Raw genomic sequence first — 18,131 nt, 5'->3', positions numbered from 1 at the left:
TTTGTAGTGTTTTATTTTAATAACAAACTGAATGTTTTATTTTTATGCTCTCTGATTAAAACATATTATTTGCCTTTTACTTGTGGGGTGTATCTGATTATGTGAGAATGGATACTTATTTTCATTTTGGCCTAAATCATAGGTAATTTTACTGAAAATAAAAAATTTATGTGGAATTGCAGGAAACCTGGCAACACAAGTACAAGCGATTTCTTTTTAATGGGAAGATTATGTTGATTCTTTGATAAAATAGATTGAGCACATGTTCACTATTTATGCACTCTTTATGTTTTACCTTGCAGATATTTCTGTTGATTGTCTTCATGTGTATAACATTACTGATTGCCAGCCTCATCTGCCTTACTTTACCAGGTATGAGCTTGTCCTAGCCTTCAGCTAATAGCATCATTAAGATTATTTATGTAGTTATTTGGCAGAGTCCTGCTCTGTTCCCCAGTCTGGAGGGCAGTGGTGTGATCATAGCTTACTGCAGCCTTGAACTATTGTGCTCCAGCAATCCTCCCGCCTTAGTTAGGTCTGTAGCTCCTTTTAGGAATACAAAAATTATAGTGCCATATTAGGAAGGCAATCAGTAGGAAAAATTACACTGGAAATTTGGGTCCTGCTGTTCTCTCTAGCCTATTGAGAAGTAATCAATGTAAAGTAAGTTACTAAATTATATAAATGATCGTACTCAAGTGATTGTTGTGGGGCACTGTAGAGTTTATTCCTAACAACTTTTTGTATGAGGCACTCCCTTAACTGCTCTCAGATCCATTTTTCACATTCCAGTGTATTCAGATACTCTTTTTTTTTTTTTTAAAGAAAATTAATATAGTATTGTTTGATTTTTGTGCTTTAGAATGTTATTGTGCCCACTCCTTATCAAAATAAGTGTAGTTTTCTGTCTTGATGAATGAGCCAATTGGAAGAAAGTTACTCTAAATTATTTGCAATGTTCCTAAATATTAAATGTATTGACATCAGAAATAAAAGGAAGAAATTCCCCTCTTTTGTCCTATTATTTTCACAAAAGTTTCATTTGGTGATAAAAACAACAAAAACATCTATTCTCCCAAAAGCTTTTTTAGACCTAAAAGAACAAGTAATTGGCATGACAAATCAGAGCGCTTTTCCCAGGAGTATTCGCCTCCATTTAACTTACTTTGTTTTGGTTGATTTCATCAAATAATCGTGTACTCTTCAGATGTTGTGGTTTTTGTCTTTTTGTTGTTGTTGTTGTTGAAGACATTGCTATATTGAATGTGGTATCTTTTTCCTAATGTGAAAATACTAATAGAACAACATGAAGATTACAATTCTCTTTACCTAGCCACATTCTCATTTATCAGCTTTTCTATTTTCAGTATTTGCTGGCCGTTGGTTAATGTCATTTTGGACGGGGACTGCCAAAATCCACGAGCTCTACACAGCTGCTTGTGGTCTCTATGTTTGCTGGCTAACCATAAGGGCTGTGACGGTGCTGGTGGCATGGATGCCTCAGGGACGCAGAGTGATTTTCCAGAAGGTTAAAGAGTGGTCTCTCATGGTACGTTTTTGTAATAAAAGACTAATCTTGTCTGTTAGGAATAGTGAATACTTTTCCAGTCATCTTCTTAAATTTTTTTTTTTGCACATTTATTTCCTTATATTGTTTCAATAGTTGATTTTTTGAATTAGAAGGAATATTTTTTAAGATAGTGGCTTTCTGGTTCATTCTTGTTCAAAGTCCTACATTCAGATATATTTGAGGTTTAAAAGAAAAACAGGCCAGACACAGTGGTTTATCCCTGTAATCCCCGCACTTTGGGAGGCGGAGGTAGGAAGACTGCTTGAGCTCAGGAGTTTGAGACCAGCCTGGGCAACAAAGCAAAACACCATCTGTATTTTTTAAAGTGTATATATATATTAAATTTTTACTGGATCAGTTAGTAGTATGTTTTTTTTTTAATACATGTGCATGAGCATGCGTGTGCGTGCGTGCACGCTCGCACGCTCTCTCCCTCTCTCTCTCTCTCTCTCTCTCTCTCTCTCTCTCTCTCTCTCTCTCTACAGTAAGTTCTACTGGACCATGGTGTTGTTTGAGGGAGCCAGTTTGATCAGTTTTATTACGTTAGGATTGTGCAGAGCCCTTCCCGGGTACCAGTCCTCTTCAAGGTTCACAGATCAGCCTGTGTATGGGTAGGCCACTGTTAGAGCAGGGGCTTTGGCTAGTCGATGGCTTTTCTAGGACAAACAGAAACCTAGTCCTGAGAATTAGATTGTGAGAAAAAACAGCCCAGCCACCTGTGTGCTTTTTGTGTAAGAGACTTGAGCACCTGCAGATTTTGTATCTGCAAGGGTCCTAAAACCAGTCCCACTGGATACTGCGGGATGACTATAGTTGCTCTGTTAGGCATCAGATCTTAAACCTCAAAATGGAAATAGAGTTGGCTCAGTCAGAAAGACCCTCTTTAATGATGTGGCCTCCTGTTTCCTAATAGATCATGAAGACTTTGATAGTTGCAGTGCTGTTGGCTGGAGTTGTCCCTCTCCTTCTGGGGCTCCTGTTTGAGCTGGTCATCGTTGCTCCCCTGAGGGTTCCCTTGGATCAGACTCCTCTTTTTTATCCATGGCAGGTAAATGTATATCTTTTGCTTATGTTATTTTATTAAGGATTTGGGATCAGAAAATAATCCTAGCCAGGTATGTGGCTCACGCCTATAATCCTAGCACTTTGGGAGGCTGAGGTGGGAGGATTGTTTGCACCCAGGAGTTCGAGACCAGCCTGGGCAAGATGGCAAGATCTAGTCTCTACAAAAAATTGGCTCATGCCTCTGGTTCCAGCTATTTGGGAGGCTGAGGTGGGAGAATCGCTTGAGTCTGGGAGGTTGAGCCTGAGGCTGAAGTGAGCCATGTTCATGCCACTGTATTGTAGCCTGGGTGACAGAGTGAGAGCCTGTCTCAGAAAAAGAAGAAGAAAAAAGAAAAAAATGAATTCTTAATTATTTTAGGTGATTTTAAGCAGCTAGTTTAGAAAGACTCTTATTTATTTAATTTTAGGAACCTTACAAATTGTTTAGGTAATGCTGTCTTATTGATCTTTTGTTTCAGAAATATGCAGGTCTTATAACCCCTTTAAAATAGCTTACTTTATAGATTAAATTGTTACTGACTATTCACTTAAGCTTCTCTAATATTTGAAAATGCAAACTAATAGGTATTGATTTTTTTTCACCTTTGTGGTAGAGTCAGTCTTACTCCTTTTGACTTGGAGGCTTTAATACTTTTGAATTATTATAGCGTGTTTTCTCACAAAGTCACAGATTCATTAAAAAGAGTATGCTGGTTGAGTGTGGTGACTCACACCTATAATCCCAGGACTTTGGGAGGCCAAGGCAGGTGGATCACCGGAGCTCAGGAGTTCAAGGCTAGCCTGGACAACATGGTGAAATCCTGTCTCTACCAAAAATACAAAAAACTAGCCAACTGTGGTGGTGTGGGCCTGTGGTTCCAGCTACTCAAGAGGCTGAGTGGGAGGATCGCTTATGCCTGGGAGGCCAAGGTTGCAGTGAGCTGAGGTCATGCTACTGCACTCCAGCCTGGGTGACAGAGTGAGACCCTGTCTTAAGACAAACAAACAAAAACCTAAGAGCATCCCGAGGGAAACCATGTAAGTCACAGCAAAGGTCTTAAAGCTCATGGAAAAAGAAATTGAACTTTTCTATTCCATTTAGAGCCTGAGGTTTTTAATATTATGGAATTAAGATCTCAAGTTCTTAGTAGGTATTGGGGGGAAAGAGCTAGGCATTGACTTGAGTCATTCAAAGGCCTTTTAGCTTTGTTTTTCTCTCTCAGTGTATTGCAGTGGATTTTTCAGAAAATGAAAATTATCTGAGCCGTATTTCCCTTTTTCTGCTTTCCAATTGGAGAATGCCACAAACTTCATTTTACCAGAAAATTTTATTTAAGTGCTTTTAATGTGTACCCACACCCTATATTGTATCACCCAGATGAAAATGAGGCTAGTGCAGAATTTCCTGAGGAATTTACACTCTGGTGGGAAAGCTGGACAGGTACTCAGGTGTTGTGTGGTGTGATTAGAGGAAGCACAAGGAACCATGGCATTGTGTAGGAGAGGTATTTAACCTAGCTTTGGGAGTTTCAGGTATGGTTTCCCGTAGGAGATAATATCTAAGCCAGCCTAACTAGTGGAGTACAGAGAAGTGGGTAGGAAATGAAGTATATTCCACGAGGGCACCGACAGGCAGACCTGGAGTGAGACATGGCATGCATATGTGGGAAACTGCCTCCTGTGTAGGCTGTCTGGCTCATAGACTACAACAGGTGAGAAATGAGTAACACAGAGAAGTACAGACCTGACTTCTGTTTGGATTTGTGACTTTAACTTTTTGATGGTTAAAAGCGATACACATTCAGTAGAAACTGTACTTTGAGTACTCATATAGCTATTCTGTTTTTCACTTTCAGTACAGTATTCAGTAAATTGCAGGAGATATTCACTATGTAATTATAAAATAGACTTGGTTAGGCCTCAGTTACACAACAAGGCAAGAAATAAAATAGGTTTTGTGTTAGAAGCTTTTGCCCAAATGTAGGCTAATGTAAGTGCTCTGAGCAGATTTAAGATAGGCTGGACTAAGCTATGATGTTCTATAGGTTAGATGTATTAAATGCATTTTTGACTTAACAGTGTTTTCAATTTAAGATGGGTTTATTAGGACCTAACATCATTGTAAGTTAAGGAGGATCTAATTAAGCATATGTTACGCCTTTCTGTAAGAGCCGTATTCCAGGGTAGTCAAATAGTATCCGTAATTGAAGGAAAGAGCTATCTTGTTTTTACAGAAAAATGCCAGCAAATAAAGGTAGAGAGATTAACACTATTAGAAAAATGCTATTTTGTAATACCTAACAAAATAATTGATTCTAACAAGGATTGTTAATGAATATTGGCCCCAACAGATGAATGATTGATCTTCAGTTGCTGTTGCTGCGTAACAAGTTATCCCACAACTTTATGGCTTAAAACAATCATTTTACTTTTGTCTGTAGTCTATGAGTCAGATATTAAGACTGCATATTGGTTTGTCTCTGCTCAGTAATATCTGGGGCCTCAGCTGGGAAGATTCAATGGCTGGGAATGATTTGACAGTTATGGCTGGAATCATTTGGAGGTATGATCACTCAACAGTGTGAGAGTTGATGCTTGTTGTTGGTTGCTACTTATCTGGGGCCGTTGACTGGAGCTCCTCCTTCATAGCTCAGTAACCTCAGGGTACTTGGGCTTCTTACGTTGTAGTTCAGGGGAATGAGTGACCCTACAAGCAAGAAGCTGCATCATCTTTTATGACCCCATGTCAGAAGCCCTATAGCATGACTGTTCACTACATTTTACTGAGTATAAGCAAGTAACAAATGTTGGCTAAGATTCAAGGGAAGAGGCCGTAGACCCCTTCCACATGACGGGAAAAGAATTTGCAGGTATGTTATGATATCATTGCAGTGTAGAAGTGATTGTTTGCATGGTGGCAAAGTGTCCCCTTATGAATTACTTGATGGGCTCAAAGGGAAACACACAACAAGCGAAGGGGTCAGGCTGACAATACCCTAACCCAGTCAGTGATCAAGCATAGTGTTGCTGCAAATGAGACACGCAGATACTATCTGCCTTTTAATGTTTTACAATATGCAGCCCTGAAAAAGGCAAAGCAGCCATGACATCATACCCTGTCACTCTGATCATGATAGAGGACAACAAAAGCAAGGCCCTCTGCAGTCGTGTCTGAAGACAGACAGAACGTGAGCATTATTCAAACCACAAAAATGACCAAACATTCCCCTTTACTGGCTAACATGATTGGCTACTGCTTCATTACCAATTACAGTTTTAGCTTCTGCCTCATTTTCTAGATAAGATTTATTTATTAAGATAACCATTCACAGATTGCTCTGCTTTCTAATAGCATTTGATACAGAACAAATTCCTGCTTCCTTAAATCCTCCCTCAGATTCCCAACACAAGCTGAAATCCTATAATAAGCCCTTTCTAGCACGCTCTTACTGAGGGGCCCCAAGTTCTCCAAGCATGTTACTCCCCTGTTGCAATGAGAAATAAATGCAACTTGTTCTAGTTATACTTGTATTTTTGGTGGTCTTTATAGTACTCAGCATTGCCTGTGAAATCATCATCACCTTAGAGAATTCTTTGGTAATATCAAAGTTTAAAAATGCTTGTATATTATGACTCAGCAGTTGACGTTTCAGAATCTACTGCATGTATGCAGGAGGCATGAGCAAGGCTGTTTCTGCAAATACATCGTTTTTTATAATGGCAAAAAATGAGAAGCGATCCAGATGTCTACCAGTAGAGAATGGCCAAATAAAATGTGGACTATCGATGTAGCAGTTAAAAAAATGAAGAGTTATTTGTTTTGATATTGATAACTCCCATGCATGTTTCTTAGTGGGAGGAAAACACAGCTATAGACAGTTATGTGCAGTGTACTGTCCTTAATGTTTTGCATTTAACCCTCAAGTTTTTGAAGAAACAGCTTGTTTCTTCTCCATTCATAACTTTAAACTACTTGTCTTTCCTGCAGCAAGTGGCTGCAGCTCTGTGAGATAGTGGGCTCACTTGGAATTCTAGCAGAGGAGCTAGTATGGTGTGTCTTGTCTGGTGAGAAAGGACTGCAAAGCAGTGGGGTTTTAGAGGGCGTGAATCACAGTGATCGTGGACCTCCTTGGGTAAACAATTTCATTTGTGTGTCTGCTGGACTCCCAAAAGGCCGAGGGAAAGCTGAATTGGTAGGTTGCATCTTCTCTGCCCATGAGCCTGGAAGGGTGTAGAAAAAGCAGGGAAGCTTTCTCCATATTCATCAGTAGGAGACTGTTTGGACGGTCATTCTAAAGGCCTGAAGAGGTACATCCTTTTGAGTCCGGGCGCGGTGGCTCAAGCCTGTAATCCCAGCACTTTGGGAGGCCGAGGCAGGTGGATCACAAGGTCAAGAGATCAAGACCATCCTGGTCAACATGGTGAAACCCCGTCTCTACCAAAACTACAAAAAATTAGCTGGGCATGGTAGCGCGTGCCTGTAGTACCAGCTACTCAGGAGGCTGAGGCAGGAGAATTGCCTGAACCCAGGAGGCGGAGGTTGCGGTGAGCCAAAGTCGCGCCATTGCACTCCAGCCTGGGTAACATGAGTGAAACTCTGTCTCAAAAAAAAAAAAAAAAACAAAAAACATCCTTTTGAAGCCCTTTAGGATATTCTCAGCCAGGCACAAGCCTCTTTGAGGCTGCAGAGGAAATTATAACAAGTTCTTTATATGCAGGAGACTCAGCAGCCACAGAAAGGAAGTTAAGGCTGAGCAGTCAGAACAGAAGCCAGTTTGACAGAGAACTGCTTGCAGGGCCATGAGCTTCTACAGAGAAGAGCAAACACACAGGACACCGAATGCAGTATGTTCACACGCACACATGAACAGCAGCTCTAAAGCAGAACGCAGTTGTGGAGCTGTATGACATGGATTTCAGACAAATCTAGTAGTGAAAAAAGATGTGGACAGTCACCACTGGCCTTGGCTTGGAGGCCTTGAAGATTATTAATACGAAGCACTGAGCAAAATGGAAGAGGAAATTGAGGAGAAAGAGAAGGGTTTTGTAGGAAGCATCTAGGAGACAGCGTACTGATAATGGGGTTTCCAGAAGGAGCAAATGTAAGGCAGCATTGAAACAAAACTAGGAGAAAATTTAACTGAATTGAAGAAAGATCTGATTCCATAGGTTGAAAGGGCTCACCAGATTTGGTAAGATTGAATTCAAGAGAAAAACACTTACTTGGGTATACAGTCTTCAAAACAAACCACACTGTCATTGGACTTTTTTTCTGTAGCACTGAAAATCATAAGATATTAGAGAATTTGTAGACAGCTGAGATAAAAGCGACAAAAATCAAGCTTCCTCTACCCAGACAAAAAATCATTTAGCTGTTCACTTATCAGGATGAAGATTGATATTTGAGGGTATTCAAGAATTCAGTGTGTGTATCAGCCTCTCACCCCATTTGAATAAGATCCTTAGAAGACTAACCAATCAAACCAGTAAAGAAATGGGAACATTGGCCTCAAGATGGGATGGTAGACAGTGAAGAGGAGAATTAACAGCCTGAGCAAAGTCTGTATAAAAATGATACTAAATATTTTTTATGGGATATTGATGACTATATCCCAGCTATATATATGACAGACAAATGCATGGGGAAAATCATGGTTGGTATGTACTCAAAACTAGTAGTAGTTATTACTGGGGAGGGATCAGGATTTAAGATAGGTCCCAAAGGACTCCAGTCTTCCCTGTAACGATGTTGGTTTTATGTAAGAATAAGTCTAAATGTCACGTGTGGTTTCTTTCTTTCTTTTTTTAAATAAGCTAGATAGAGACCAGGTTATAAAGGGTTCTGTGTGCCTTGCTAATAAGGACTTTAGGGTTGTTAAGCAGGGAAGTTTACATTCATGATTTCATTTGCATTTAAAGAGATACTTGGTGGTTAGGAGAGGGTGTGATGGGGAGGGAGGAGGTAGTCCTCTCTCTGACTGCCTGGTGGAGAGTTGGAAAGTGGGCAGGCCAAGAGTTCATTGCACCATGAGGAGGAACCTAGTAACAGTTCCCCAGTAGAACCACAAATGCTTCAAACTAGATGCTATCTGTAAGCCTTTAGAATGGCCAAACATTGCCCCACAGTCTTAATTTGACATAAATGAGCTCAGTTGAAACCAATGAAATCGCCTAAAGATAGTTTGAAATAAAATCTTGGCATTTATTTTATTTGCTTTTTGAGATCTCCATTAATGTCCAGGCTTTTTTCTAATTCTTGGGAAAAGCATATAGATTTTTAAAAGGTAGAAGAACGATTTTTTATGGAAACATTGAATTTCAGCTGTTGGAGAAAAAATATTCTCTGGGTTTTCAGTATATGTTATTCTTTTGTAAAATTGTTTTCAATCCTGTAGAACTTCTATTTTGATGTGAAATAATGTAAGAAAATTATACAGCCTATCTGCTGGGTTTATGGTTAAAAAACAATAGAAATCTGTTAAATGTTTTTTTTTTTGCTGTAGGACTGGGCACTTGGAGTCCTGCATGCCAAAATCATTGCAGCTATAACATTGATGGGTCCTCAGTGGTGGTTGAAAACTGTAATTGAACAGGTAAGCAAAATCAAAAAAGTTTTTAGGAAAGACATTCTGGAATTGTGTGTTTATGTTTGGCGGATATACCTCTTATTTCTTCCTACTTTGCTGAATTTTCTACTTTTTGTTTAATGGGCATATATAACTTTTTTAAGATGGCAGTTTTGTTTTACCACTGTAGGGGAGGAAAATAATTTTGTCCTCAACCCTTGTTTTCTTAGTTAAAATGGAGCCCTGTAATAAAACTCTAACAACAGAAAAACAAAAGTTTATTAATGTACATATGTCATATATGAAATCATCACCTTAGAGAATTCTTTGGTACCATCAAAAGTTTAAAAATGCTTATATATTATGACTCAGCAGTTTGACCTGAGAATCTATTGCATGTATGCAGGAGGCATGAGCAAGGCCGTTTCTGCAAATACATCATTTTTTATCATGACAAAAAATGAGAAGTGATCCAGATGTCCACCAGTAGAGAATGGCAGCAGTTGGAAAAATGAAGTAGAGTTATTTGTTTTGATAGCGATAGCTCCCAGGCATGTTTCTGAGTTGGGGGAAAGTACAAGCTGTAGACAGGTATGTGCAGTGTGGTGTTTTTAATGTTTTGCATTAAACTCCCAAGTTTTTGAAGAAATAGCTTGCTTTTTCTCCGTTTATGACCTTAAGCTACTTGCCTTTCCTATATGTACATGGAGATACATGTACATATATACATGGAGATACGGAGATACCCAGGGAGTGAGTAATTTCAAAGAGGTGGCTTTGAAGTTCAGCTAATCTTCAACAAAGAACAATAAGTTTTTAGAGAAGTGACAAGATAAAGGAAAAGGACTTTGAGTCTGTACGGGTGGCAAATGCTTCTCACAGTCTCATTGCTTCTCAAATGGCAGGTGCTGCTCCTTAGTCAAACTTGGCAGTGTAGATTCCTCTGGTGCCATCTAGAGGCCCGGAAAGGTCTGAAGCTCTCTTCAGTGGGTAGTCTTTGTCCTCACTGGTAGAGGGAGGTGGGATGGGCTCCTTTTATCTTTATACATTTATATCCTGCTTCTAGGCAATAGAGGGTGGACAGAAAGTTTTCCTGCATCTACTCTTTCTTAGTTGCCTTCAGCTCAAAACAATCCCTATGCCAAGGAGGCATATTTTTAGGGTGACATATTGTGGTCTTCTATACTCCCATGAATTTTCATCAACCACGTTTAAGCCATCCTTTATCTGAAGGTTAACCGGTAGCTTATAGTATCTAGAACTCTGTCTATAGTGGAGACAAAATGATAATATGTGCTTTTTTCTGGTGAAGCTTGATACTGATGTTTCTAAGCCTATAGTACATTGGGGGTGAGGGGAAGGTTATTGCTCGAGGTAATAAAAGAAAAGGCAGAGGAAAAAATAGATTACACAGGAGAGCTGTTTTGGATTGACCTAGCTATATAGTACCTAAGACTATTATTGTATTACAGAACTGCCAGATAATTTGTTGTGGCAATACCTTGGAAAAGGTCGATTGTACTGTAGCATTCCGATAATAAGACTAGGAAGTATGGTAATTCATTTAAGGAAAATTTCTGTCCCAAACAGCCAAAATAACAGATTTTGGTACTTCTAGATAACTTTAGTTATCTAGCCAAATGTACTTGTGGGGAACCCCTTTTATTCTTAGGCCAGTGCCCCATAAATAAGACGTTACAGTTCTCCAGCAGTAAAGTACACCTCTTTTTGAGGTATGAAAAGTAACGACAATAGTTCTTAGTCAAGCGTGCTCAAGAAAATTCATTCAGAAAGTGCCTGTACCTCAAGATTTTGATTCTTAGGGGTGGGAGGTAGGGGAGCCAGAGAATTGCTGTGTGTTTGTGTGTGTCTCTAGAGTATGGGCAGGATCAGAATGCAGGCCAGTCCACTGTAGAGTCACCAGGTTAAACTCTGCCCTTGTAAAAGGAGTGTGGAGATGAGGTTTATTCATACTAGAGGCTGTGGAATATCATTGATCTTCTAAATATTTTGTTCTCTTATTCATTATTTTCTCTTGCATGTGTACGTGTCTCTATAAATTTAAGTAAAATGGTTGGAAATGGTTGGGGAACACTGGGATGCCTTGCTTCATTGATTAAAATGCATTTGGGTTAGCTGGGTGTCTTTGGGAATGGAAATATGCCTTTAAAAGGTTAAACAGCATTCTTCTGCCTCATCTCTGTCTGCATGCCATCTAAATTTCTGTTTCCAAGGCTTTCCCATTTCCATCCATTCTTTCCTCTGCAGTACTCTTGTAGAGTTTTCTGGATAAGATGATGGAAACATTCTAGTAATTCTTGGACTTTCTTTTTTTATATTCACTATAGAATTCTTTCATACTAAATTTTTAAATAAAATACCTTTTGATTTGTTAAAATTTGATTTATGCAAGCTTTTCAGAAACGTTTCCTGCTTCAGTGTTTTCTTGTCATACTCAGAAAAAATGAATGCAATATTGTATAATACAACATTACATATTACATTTTTTTTACATAAGATGTATGAAGTTACTTCAAGTTATGTGGTCTTCAGTGAATACCACTGAATGTCATCTGGTATTGTATAGTGCAAATAGGTATAAATTATTCTAGGTTAGTATCTTATTTCATCATTTAGCAGAGCTAACTGTAAAGTGTTAGTGGGTAAATACATTTCTTTAGAAACTCATGGGCACCATGCTTATATTGGTATACCAGAATTTGCCTTGACTTTAGAAAAAGTAAACAGTTTGACTCTTTTTGGGTTGGCAGATTTAGTTTTATGGATTCATTAGAGATTGCTCTAATAACTTGGAGGAATTTGTCTTGTGTTTTTGTTCTAACTGTTTTTTTGTAATGTTTCAGGTTTACGCAAATGGCATCCGGAACATTGACCTTCACTATATTGTTCGTAAACTGGCAGCTCCAGTGATTTCTGTGCTGTTGCTTTCCCTGTGTGTACCTTATGTCATAGCTTCTGGTGTTGTTCCTTTACTAGGTATGTAATGCTGGTTGTGGAGCCTTGAAGGAGCACTTTTATTAACATTGAATATTCTTTTCACCCCCAGTAAAAAGGATGTCTCACTTCATATGCTTTATTTGTAAACATGAATCCAGCTAAAACAGTGATTTCAAAATACCACTTTTCTTAGATTTGACTACTCTGGGTAAGATTAGACGATCATAAAGCTCTTTGGTACAGTTCTTTTCTCTAGCAGGTGATAAAATTTGTAATGTACATGCTTTACAAAATAGGCAGGAGCAGATTTCCTTCAAGTTGTTGTCTCCTGACTAGAAATGCTGTGATCATATACTTGTAAAATTAAGTAACAGTGTCATTATATTTAATTTTTAAAAAATATTCTTGGGCATAAAAGGAGACTCAAAGAGGAGATGCTAATGTGCAGCATGTTTATACTTGGAAATATACTGTCTTGTTGATTGTGTACTGAAAAATCCTCATAGCTCCTTAAACCTAGCATATTTTCAAAATTATAAGCAGAGACTTTTCTTTCCAAATCTTTTTCTTCTCCAGAATTCCATCTCTCAGTCACAAACTTTATCATCCAACAATGTTTAAGTCAGAAACCTTGAAGACTATCCCTGTCACCTTATTCTGTTCTCCATGTCCATATGGTCTCCAGGTGTCTCATTCTTCCCTGAGCAATCTGGTCTCTTCTCTCTGGTGCCTTTGCTCCTGACTTGTTGAGTCATTCATCTCCTACCTTAACTATGACACCTTCCTATCTGGTTTCCCAGCTTTGAACCTGCTACCACTAATTACTTCTCCACACTGGGCACAATGACCTTTCAAAAGAATGTATCTCATTGTACCTCTTTGGTGAACATTTTTTCATTGGTCCCTCTGTGGCCTTTAATATAGTACAACCTTTTGGCATAGTTTACAAGGCTTCTCGTTTGCATTGATGTGGGCTTCAGTTTGACCTTACTTTTTTTCTCACTCTAAGTCATATACTCTTGAGTTGGATTAAACAGCTGTGGAATGGCCTCTTATAAAACACACCATGTCCTCTTCTCCCATGCCTATCTCCAGACTTTGATTTGTCTTATCCATCTGCCAGAAATGCCCCCTCCTCCCTTTAACCATGAGAGAACAGCTTAAAAAAAACACAACCAAACTTTTTTGCAGTGTAACATGTATAATTGTATGTTACCTTACTAGGTCAAGAAATAGAACTTTTCCAGCCCCTTGGAAGCCCTTTTGTGTTTGCCTTTCTTTACCTTTGGCCACTGGTTTGGCTTCTAACAGCCTCATTGCTTCTCAGCCAGTAAAGATATTAGGCTTGTACCTATAATCCCAGCTACTTGGGAGGCTGAGGTGGGAGGCTGCTTGAGGCCAGGAATTCAAGACCTGCCTGAGCAACATGGTGAGACCCAGTCTCTAAAAAAAAAAATTATATTAGCTGGGGGTGGTGGCACATGCCTGTAATCTCAGCTGCTCTGGAGGCTTAGGCAGGAGGATCACTTGAACCCAGGAGTTCAGGGCTACAGATTGTGCCATTCCAGTCTAGCCCAGCCAACAGAGCAAGACCCTGTCTCTTAAAAAAAAAATTGCTAAATGCAGGTTTGTATAGACAGAAGCTAAGCAATGTATTCCTCAGTCTGCAGGGTGGCATGGGAAACGGAACAGTTAATCGGAGGACCCACAGTGTGCAAACTGCATTGTTTCCTGGTTCCTTCTAAGTAGAAACTTCAAGGCTTTTACTTGGCTTGAATTGTGACTATGCCCAGTATCATAAATACCATATTAAAATAAACATGCAAAATGTTATTTCAGAGCTCATTGCTTATTATTTTTGTTTAGTTTTGTTCTGAGAGATGGAATCTCGCTCTGTCGCCCAGGCTGGAGTACAGTGGTGCAGTCTCGGCTCTCTGCAACCTCCACCTCCCAGGTTCACACGATTCCCCTGCCTCAGCCTTTTGAGTAGCTGGAACTACAGGCGTGCGCCACCATGCCCAGCTAATTTTTGAATTTTTGGTAGAGTTTCACCAAATATGGGGTTTCACCATATTGGCCAGGCTGGTCTTGAACTTCTCAACTCAGGTGATCCACCTATCTTGGCCTCCCAAAGTGCTGGGATTACAGGCACGAGCCACCAAGCCCAGGCCATTGCTTATTAGTTGAATACGTTATTAAAATTAAATCATTTTGACTATTTACTGGTTTTGTCTAGAATAGGAATGCCCTGTTTTCTTTTTTAATTCTCATTGGTATATATTATGTTCTGCCCATTAATAGTACGTAGACTTAAGAATTTGGATTTCCAAACCAGTCCTTCATATTTTCATTTTTAAAAATTTTGTTGTGTTGATTTGCCATAGCAAAAAAGAAAAAAAAAAAATGAAAAAAATTTATTGTGAGCCTTTCTGGAAAGTCTTTGGAAGGGAAAAAGAGTGGCAAATGAAAAATGTTAGTACTTGTTTTGCCCTGTTTAGAGGCTTTATGTAATTCTTCCATGTTATTCTTAGGGTAGCTTTTGAATATGTTTTATCAACTCTATTTTAGAAATGGGAAATTGAGGTTTTTAGAGATTGATAGTCTTACCCCAAAGTCTAGTTTTTAAGGGGTAAGAGCAGCATTCAAATTCAAGCTCAGCTCCAGAGCTTATGCACAGCACACTGTTGTGGTGTTTCGAATAATCCACCTGAGGGTATTAATTTTCTGAATTTTTTTTTTTTTGAAAATACTTGCTCTGATTTTAAAGCCCCCAACTCCCTCTGCCAAGAAGTATTAAAACTCATGGGTTAAATATAGAAAAACAAATACATGTGTGTTCTAAAAGTTTAAGAATACTTTTTATTATGTAAGCACAGTTTTGGTTTTTTATCTCTTTAAACCATGATGCAGTTGAAATGTATAAATGACACTGCTGCTTATGGAGCCTGATAAGTAATCTCATCCGGTTCCTTTTTTGTTTGTTTGTTGTTTGAGGCAGGGTCTCACTCTCTTGCCCAGGTTGGAATGCAGTGGCGCGATCTTAGCTCCCTGCAGCCTCCACCTTCCAGGTTCAAGCGATTCTCCCACCTCAGCCTCCCGAGTAGCTGGCTCTATAGGCAAACGCCACCACATCTGGCTAATTTTAATATTTTTTGGTAGAGACAGGGTTTTGCCATCTTGGCCAGGTTGGTCTAGAACTCCTGACCTCAAGTGATCCACCCGCCTTGGCCTCCCAAAGTGCTGAGATTAGAGGTATGAGCTACCATGCCTGGCCTCCTTGTTTTACGACTGAGAAAGGTGGGTGTCAGAAAGGTCTCATGACCCACACAGATTGTAGAAAGTCAACAGACCTGAGGCTTAGAAAGCTTGTCTACCCCAGTCCATTCTTCCCAGGAGAAGGACGTGTTTATGTTTCATGTCACTGTTACTTCACATACACTTAAAGTTTTTCTTTTTTGGTTTTCTAGGTGTTACTGCAGAAATGCAAAACTTAGTCCATCGGCGGATTTATCCATTTTTACTGATGGTTGTGGTATTGATGGCAATCTTATCCTTCCAAGTCCGCCAGTTTAAGCGCCTTTATGAACATATTAAAAATGACAAGTAAGTCTGGTGTTCTATTCATCTCTTGTGTTTTCAGTTCTTAATTTATGTGTCTGATGTGACAAATCATAGGAGAGAAATGTGCTCAGATTCTGGATATACTTGGAGGTGGGATTAGCAAGATTTCCTGACAGATTAGGTGTAAGATGTAAAGGAGAGTGGAATCAAGGATTTAATTGGTCCAAACAACAGGGAGGGAATATGGAGTTGTCATTTATGGAGCTGGAAAAGACTGGGAGAAACTATTTTGGAGAGGGAGGTTTTTTTTGGGTTTTTTTGTTTGTTTTGTTTTGTTTTTGAGACGCAGTCTTGCTCTGTCACCAGGCTGGAGTGTAGTGGCATGATCTCTGCTCACTGCAACCTCTGCCTCCCGGGTTCAAGCGATTCTCCTGCCTCAGCCTCCTGAGTAGCTGGGATTATAGGTGTGTGTCACCACGCCTAGCTAATTTTTGCATTTTTAGTAGAGATAGGGTTTCACCATGTTGGCCAGGTCGGTCTCGATCTCCTGACCTCATAATCTGCTCACCTCAGCCTCCCAAAGTGTTGGGATTACAGGTGTCAGCCACCACACCTGGCCGGGAGATTTTTTAATGCCTATTCCAAATAGTTTTTTAGTTTTCAAATGTTTTGGTCTGACAGTATATTAAATAGTTTAGATAAAAATAAGCTTGCATTACAAACCAGCAGTGCCTGCGTAAGCCCCTCTTGCTTATGCAGGGCCTCTGAGGTTGCACAGAGAGGCTTGAGGGTTGCCATAAAAATGTTGTAGGACTCTCTGTCTTGAAGAAACCATTGAAAACTCTGTCACTTGATCTCAGTGAGAGTTTGAGGAAAGCACAGGAAAACACCTTTCTGGGGTAATATTTGACCTTTCCTGTCCTGTCAGCTGAATGATCTGCTTCAATGGGGTCTAGCAGAAAAAGTGAGTTTATTGTTATTCATCTCAGTTGGCCAAGAGAGTCCCAGTTTACACCTGCTGCCTCTGTGTCATTATGAACAGTACCCCCTTTTACTTGTGCTTGTCCCCCTTTGCACAACAAATTATAGAGTTACCTTACTCTGAGGAGTAATATTTTTGAGAATGAAATTTATAGTGTTCAAGACTTCTCCAAAGCATTTACTGACAGTAAAAAATACACGTATACTTCGGCAGTCAGAGTACCAAGGACTGTCAGCTGAAAGAAGAGGAAGCGTCTTTCCAATGATGAAAATCAACTTTTAGCTCTTAACTTTTTGGCAGAGAAGTATGTTACTGCAAACAGAATGACAAGCAAGACATGCCGTCAGGGAAGTTTCTGCCTGTTTCTTCCTGCCTTTCTGTACCCTGTCCTTCTCGGCCTTTGCCAGGGGTCTGTTCCCATTGACCTGTTATTTCTCATGTTTTATCTTCTGCTTTTTCCTGTAGCCCAGTGTCCTCTTTCTTCTTTTCCCATATATTCCTTCATGCAGAAAAGTGTTGAACTGTAGACTTTGGTGAGGGCATGTCTTGTCTGCTGTTGTATATGTACTTTTTTGTTTGGTTGGTTTTTTTTTTAGAAAGCTAAGCCTTGAAGCATTTTGTTTGTTTTGTTTTTTAGAAAGCTAAGGTCTATGTACTCTTTAGCATAGTGTTTGGTCTATAGGAGGTGCTGAGAGAGAGTGAGCACGCGTGCGTGTGTGTGTGGTAGGCTTGTGTGTGAGAGAGTGGTGGTGGAAGAGAGGGAGTTGGGTTCAGAGTCTTCTTTCTCTGCCATTGAGTTACTTTTTGGACTTGTACAATTTAGTTAACTTTGTTTCTGTATGCTTTTTATTTACTTATTTTGTCATTGCCACAATGCTGACCATATTCTTTGTGTGTGTTGATATTCTGTCATTACTATGTACCAGCCCCTCAGTGAGCCTTCTATGCAGCTGTCGCCCTTCCCTGGCATTGGAGATGTCTGTCTCCTTGAGCAGGATCTCCAGCCCTGTCGCTCCAGCCACAGTAACATCTGCCTTGTTTCTACAGCCCTGCAGGCTTTGCCATTGCCTTCTCCTTTCACCACATACGTAACACTTGCCATTCTGTTGTTGAACCATGTTCTCCTACCTCCTGTCACCCACACTCAGTGCCATGCCATCTTCCCTTTGACTTCACTGAAATCTGTCCTTTGATTTCTCCTTCCTTTTTTGTAACAAGAGCTTCTGGTTTTACTTTTTGTCTCTTCCTTTTTTTTTTCCCCTTGAGATGGAGTCACACTCTGTCACCCAGGCTGGAGTGCAATGGCGCAATCTCAGCTCACTGCAACCTCCACCTCCTAGGTTTAAGCAATTTTCCTGTCTCAGCCTCCATAGTAGCTGGGGCTACAGGCACGTGCCAACATGCCCAGCTAATTTTTTGTGTTTTTAGTAGAGATGAGGTTTCACCATGT

General features: G+C 39.7%; 1 protein-coding gene across 1 annotated transcript in view; it reads left to right on the top strand.

The window, feature by feature from the left end:
- The window catches only part of MARCHF6 (membrane associated ring-CH-type finger 6), a 77,161-nt gene that overhangs the window by 58,128 nt on the left and 902 nt on the right, over positions 1-18,131 (top strand). The window contains exons 20-25 of the mRNA XM_032279099.1: positions 303-372; positions 1,368-1,549; positions 2,484-2,618; positions 9,118-9,207; positions 12,045-12,177; positions 15,606-15,741. Of these exons, the coding sequence (XP_032134990.1) occupies positions 303-372; positions 1,368-1,549; positions 2,484-2,618; positions 9,118-9,207; positions 12,045-12,177; positions 15,606-15,741 (746 nt within the window). The remainder of the gene's footprint in view (positions 1-302; positions 373-1,367; positions 1,550-2,483; positions 2,619-9,117; positions 9,208-12,044; positions 12,178-15,605; positions 15,742-18,131) is intronic.

This window comes from Sapajus apella, unplaced genomic scaffold (assembly GCF_009761245.1).
Source record: "Sapajus apella isolate SASKATOON/1434 unplaced genomic scaffold, GSC_monkey_1.0 scaffold11, whole genome shotgun sequence".
Lineage (NCBI taxonomy): Eukaryota > Metazoa > Chordata > Mammalia > Primates > Cebidae > Sapajus > Sapajus apella.
This window is presented reverse-complemented; position numbering and strand designations above follow the sequence as displayed.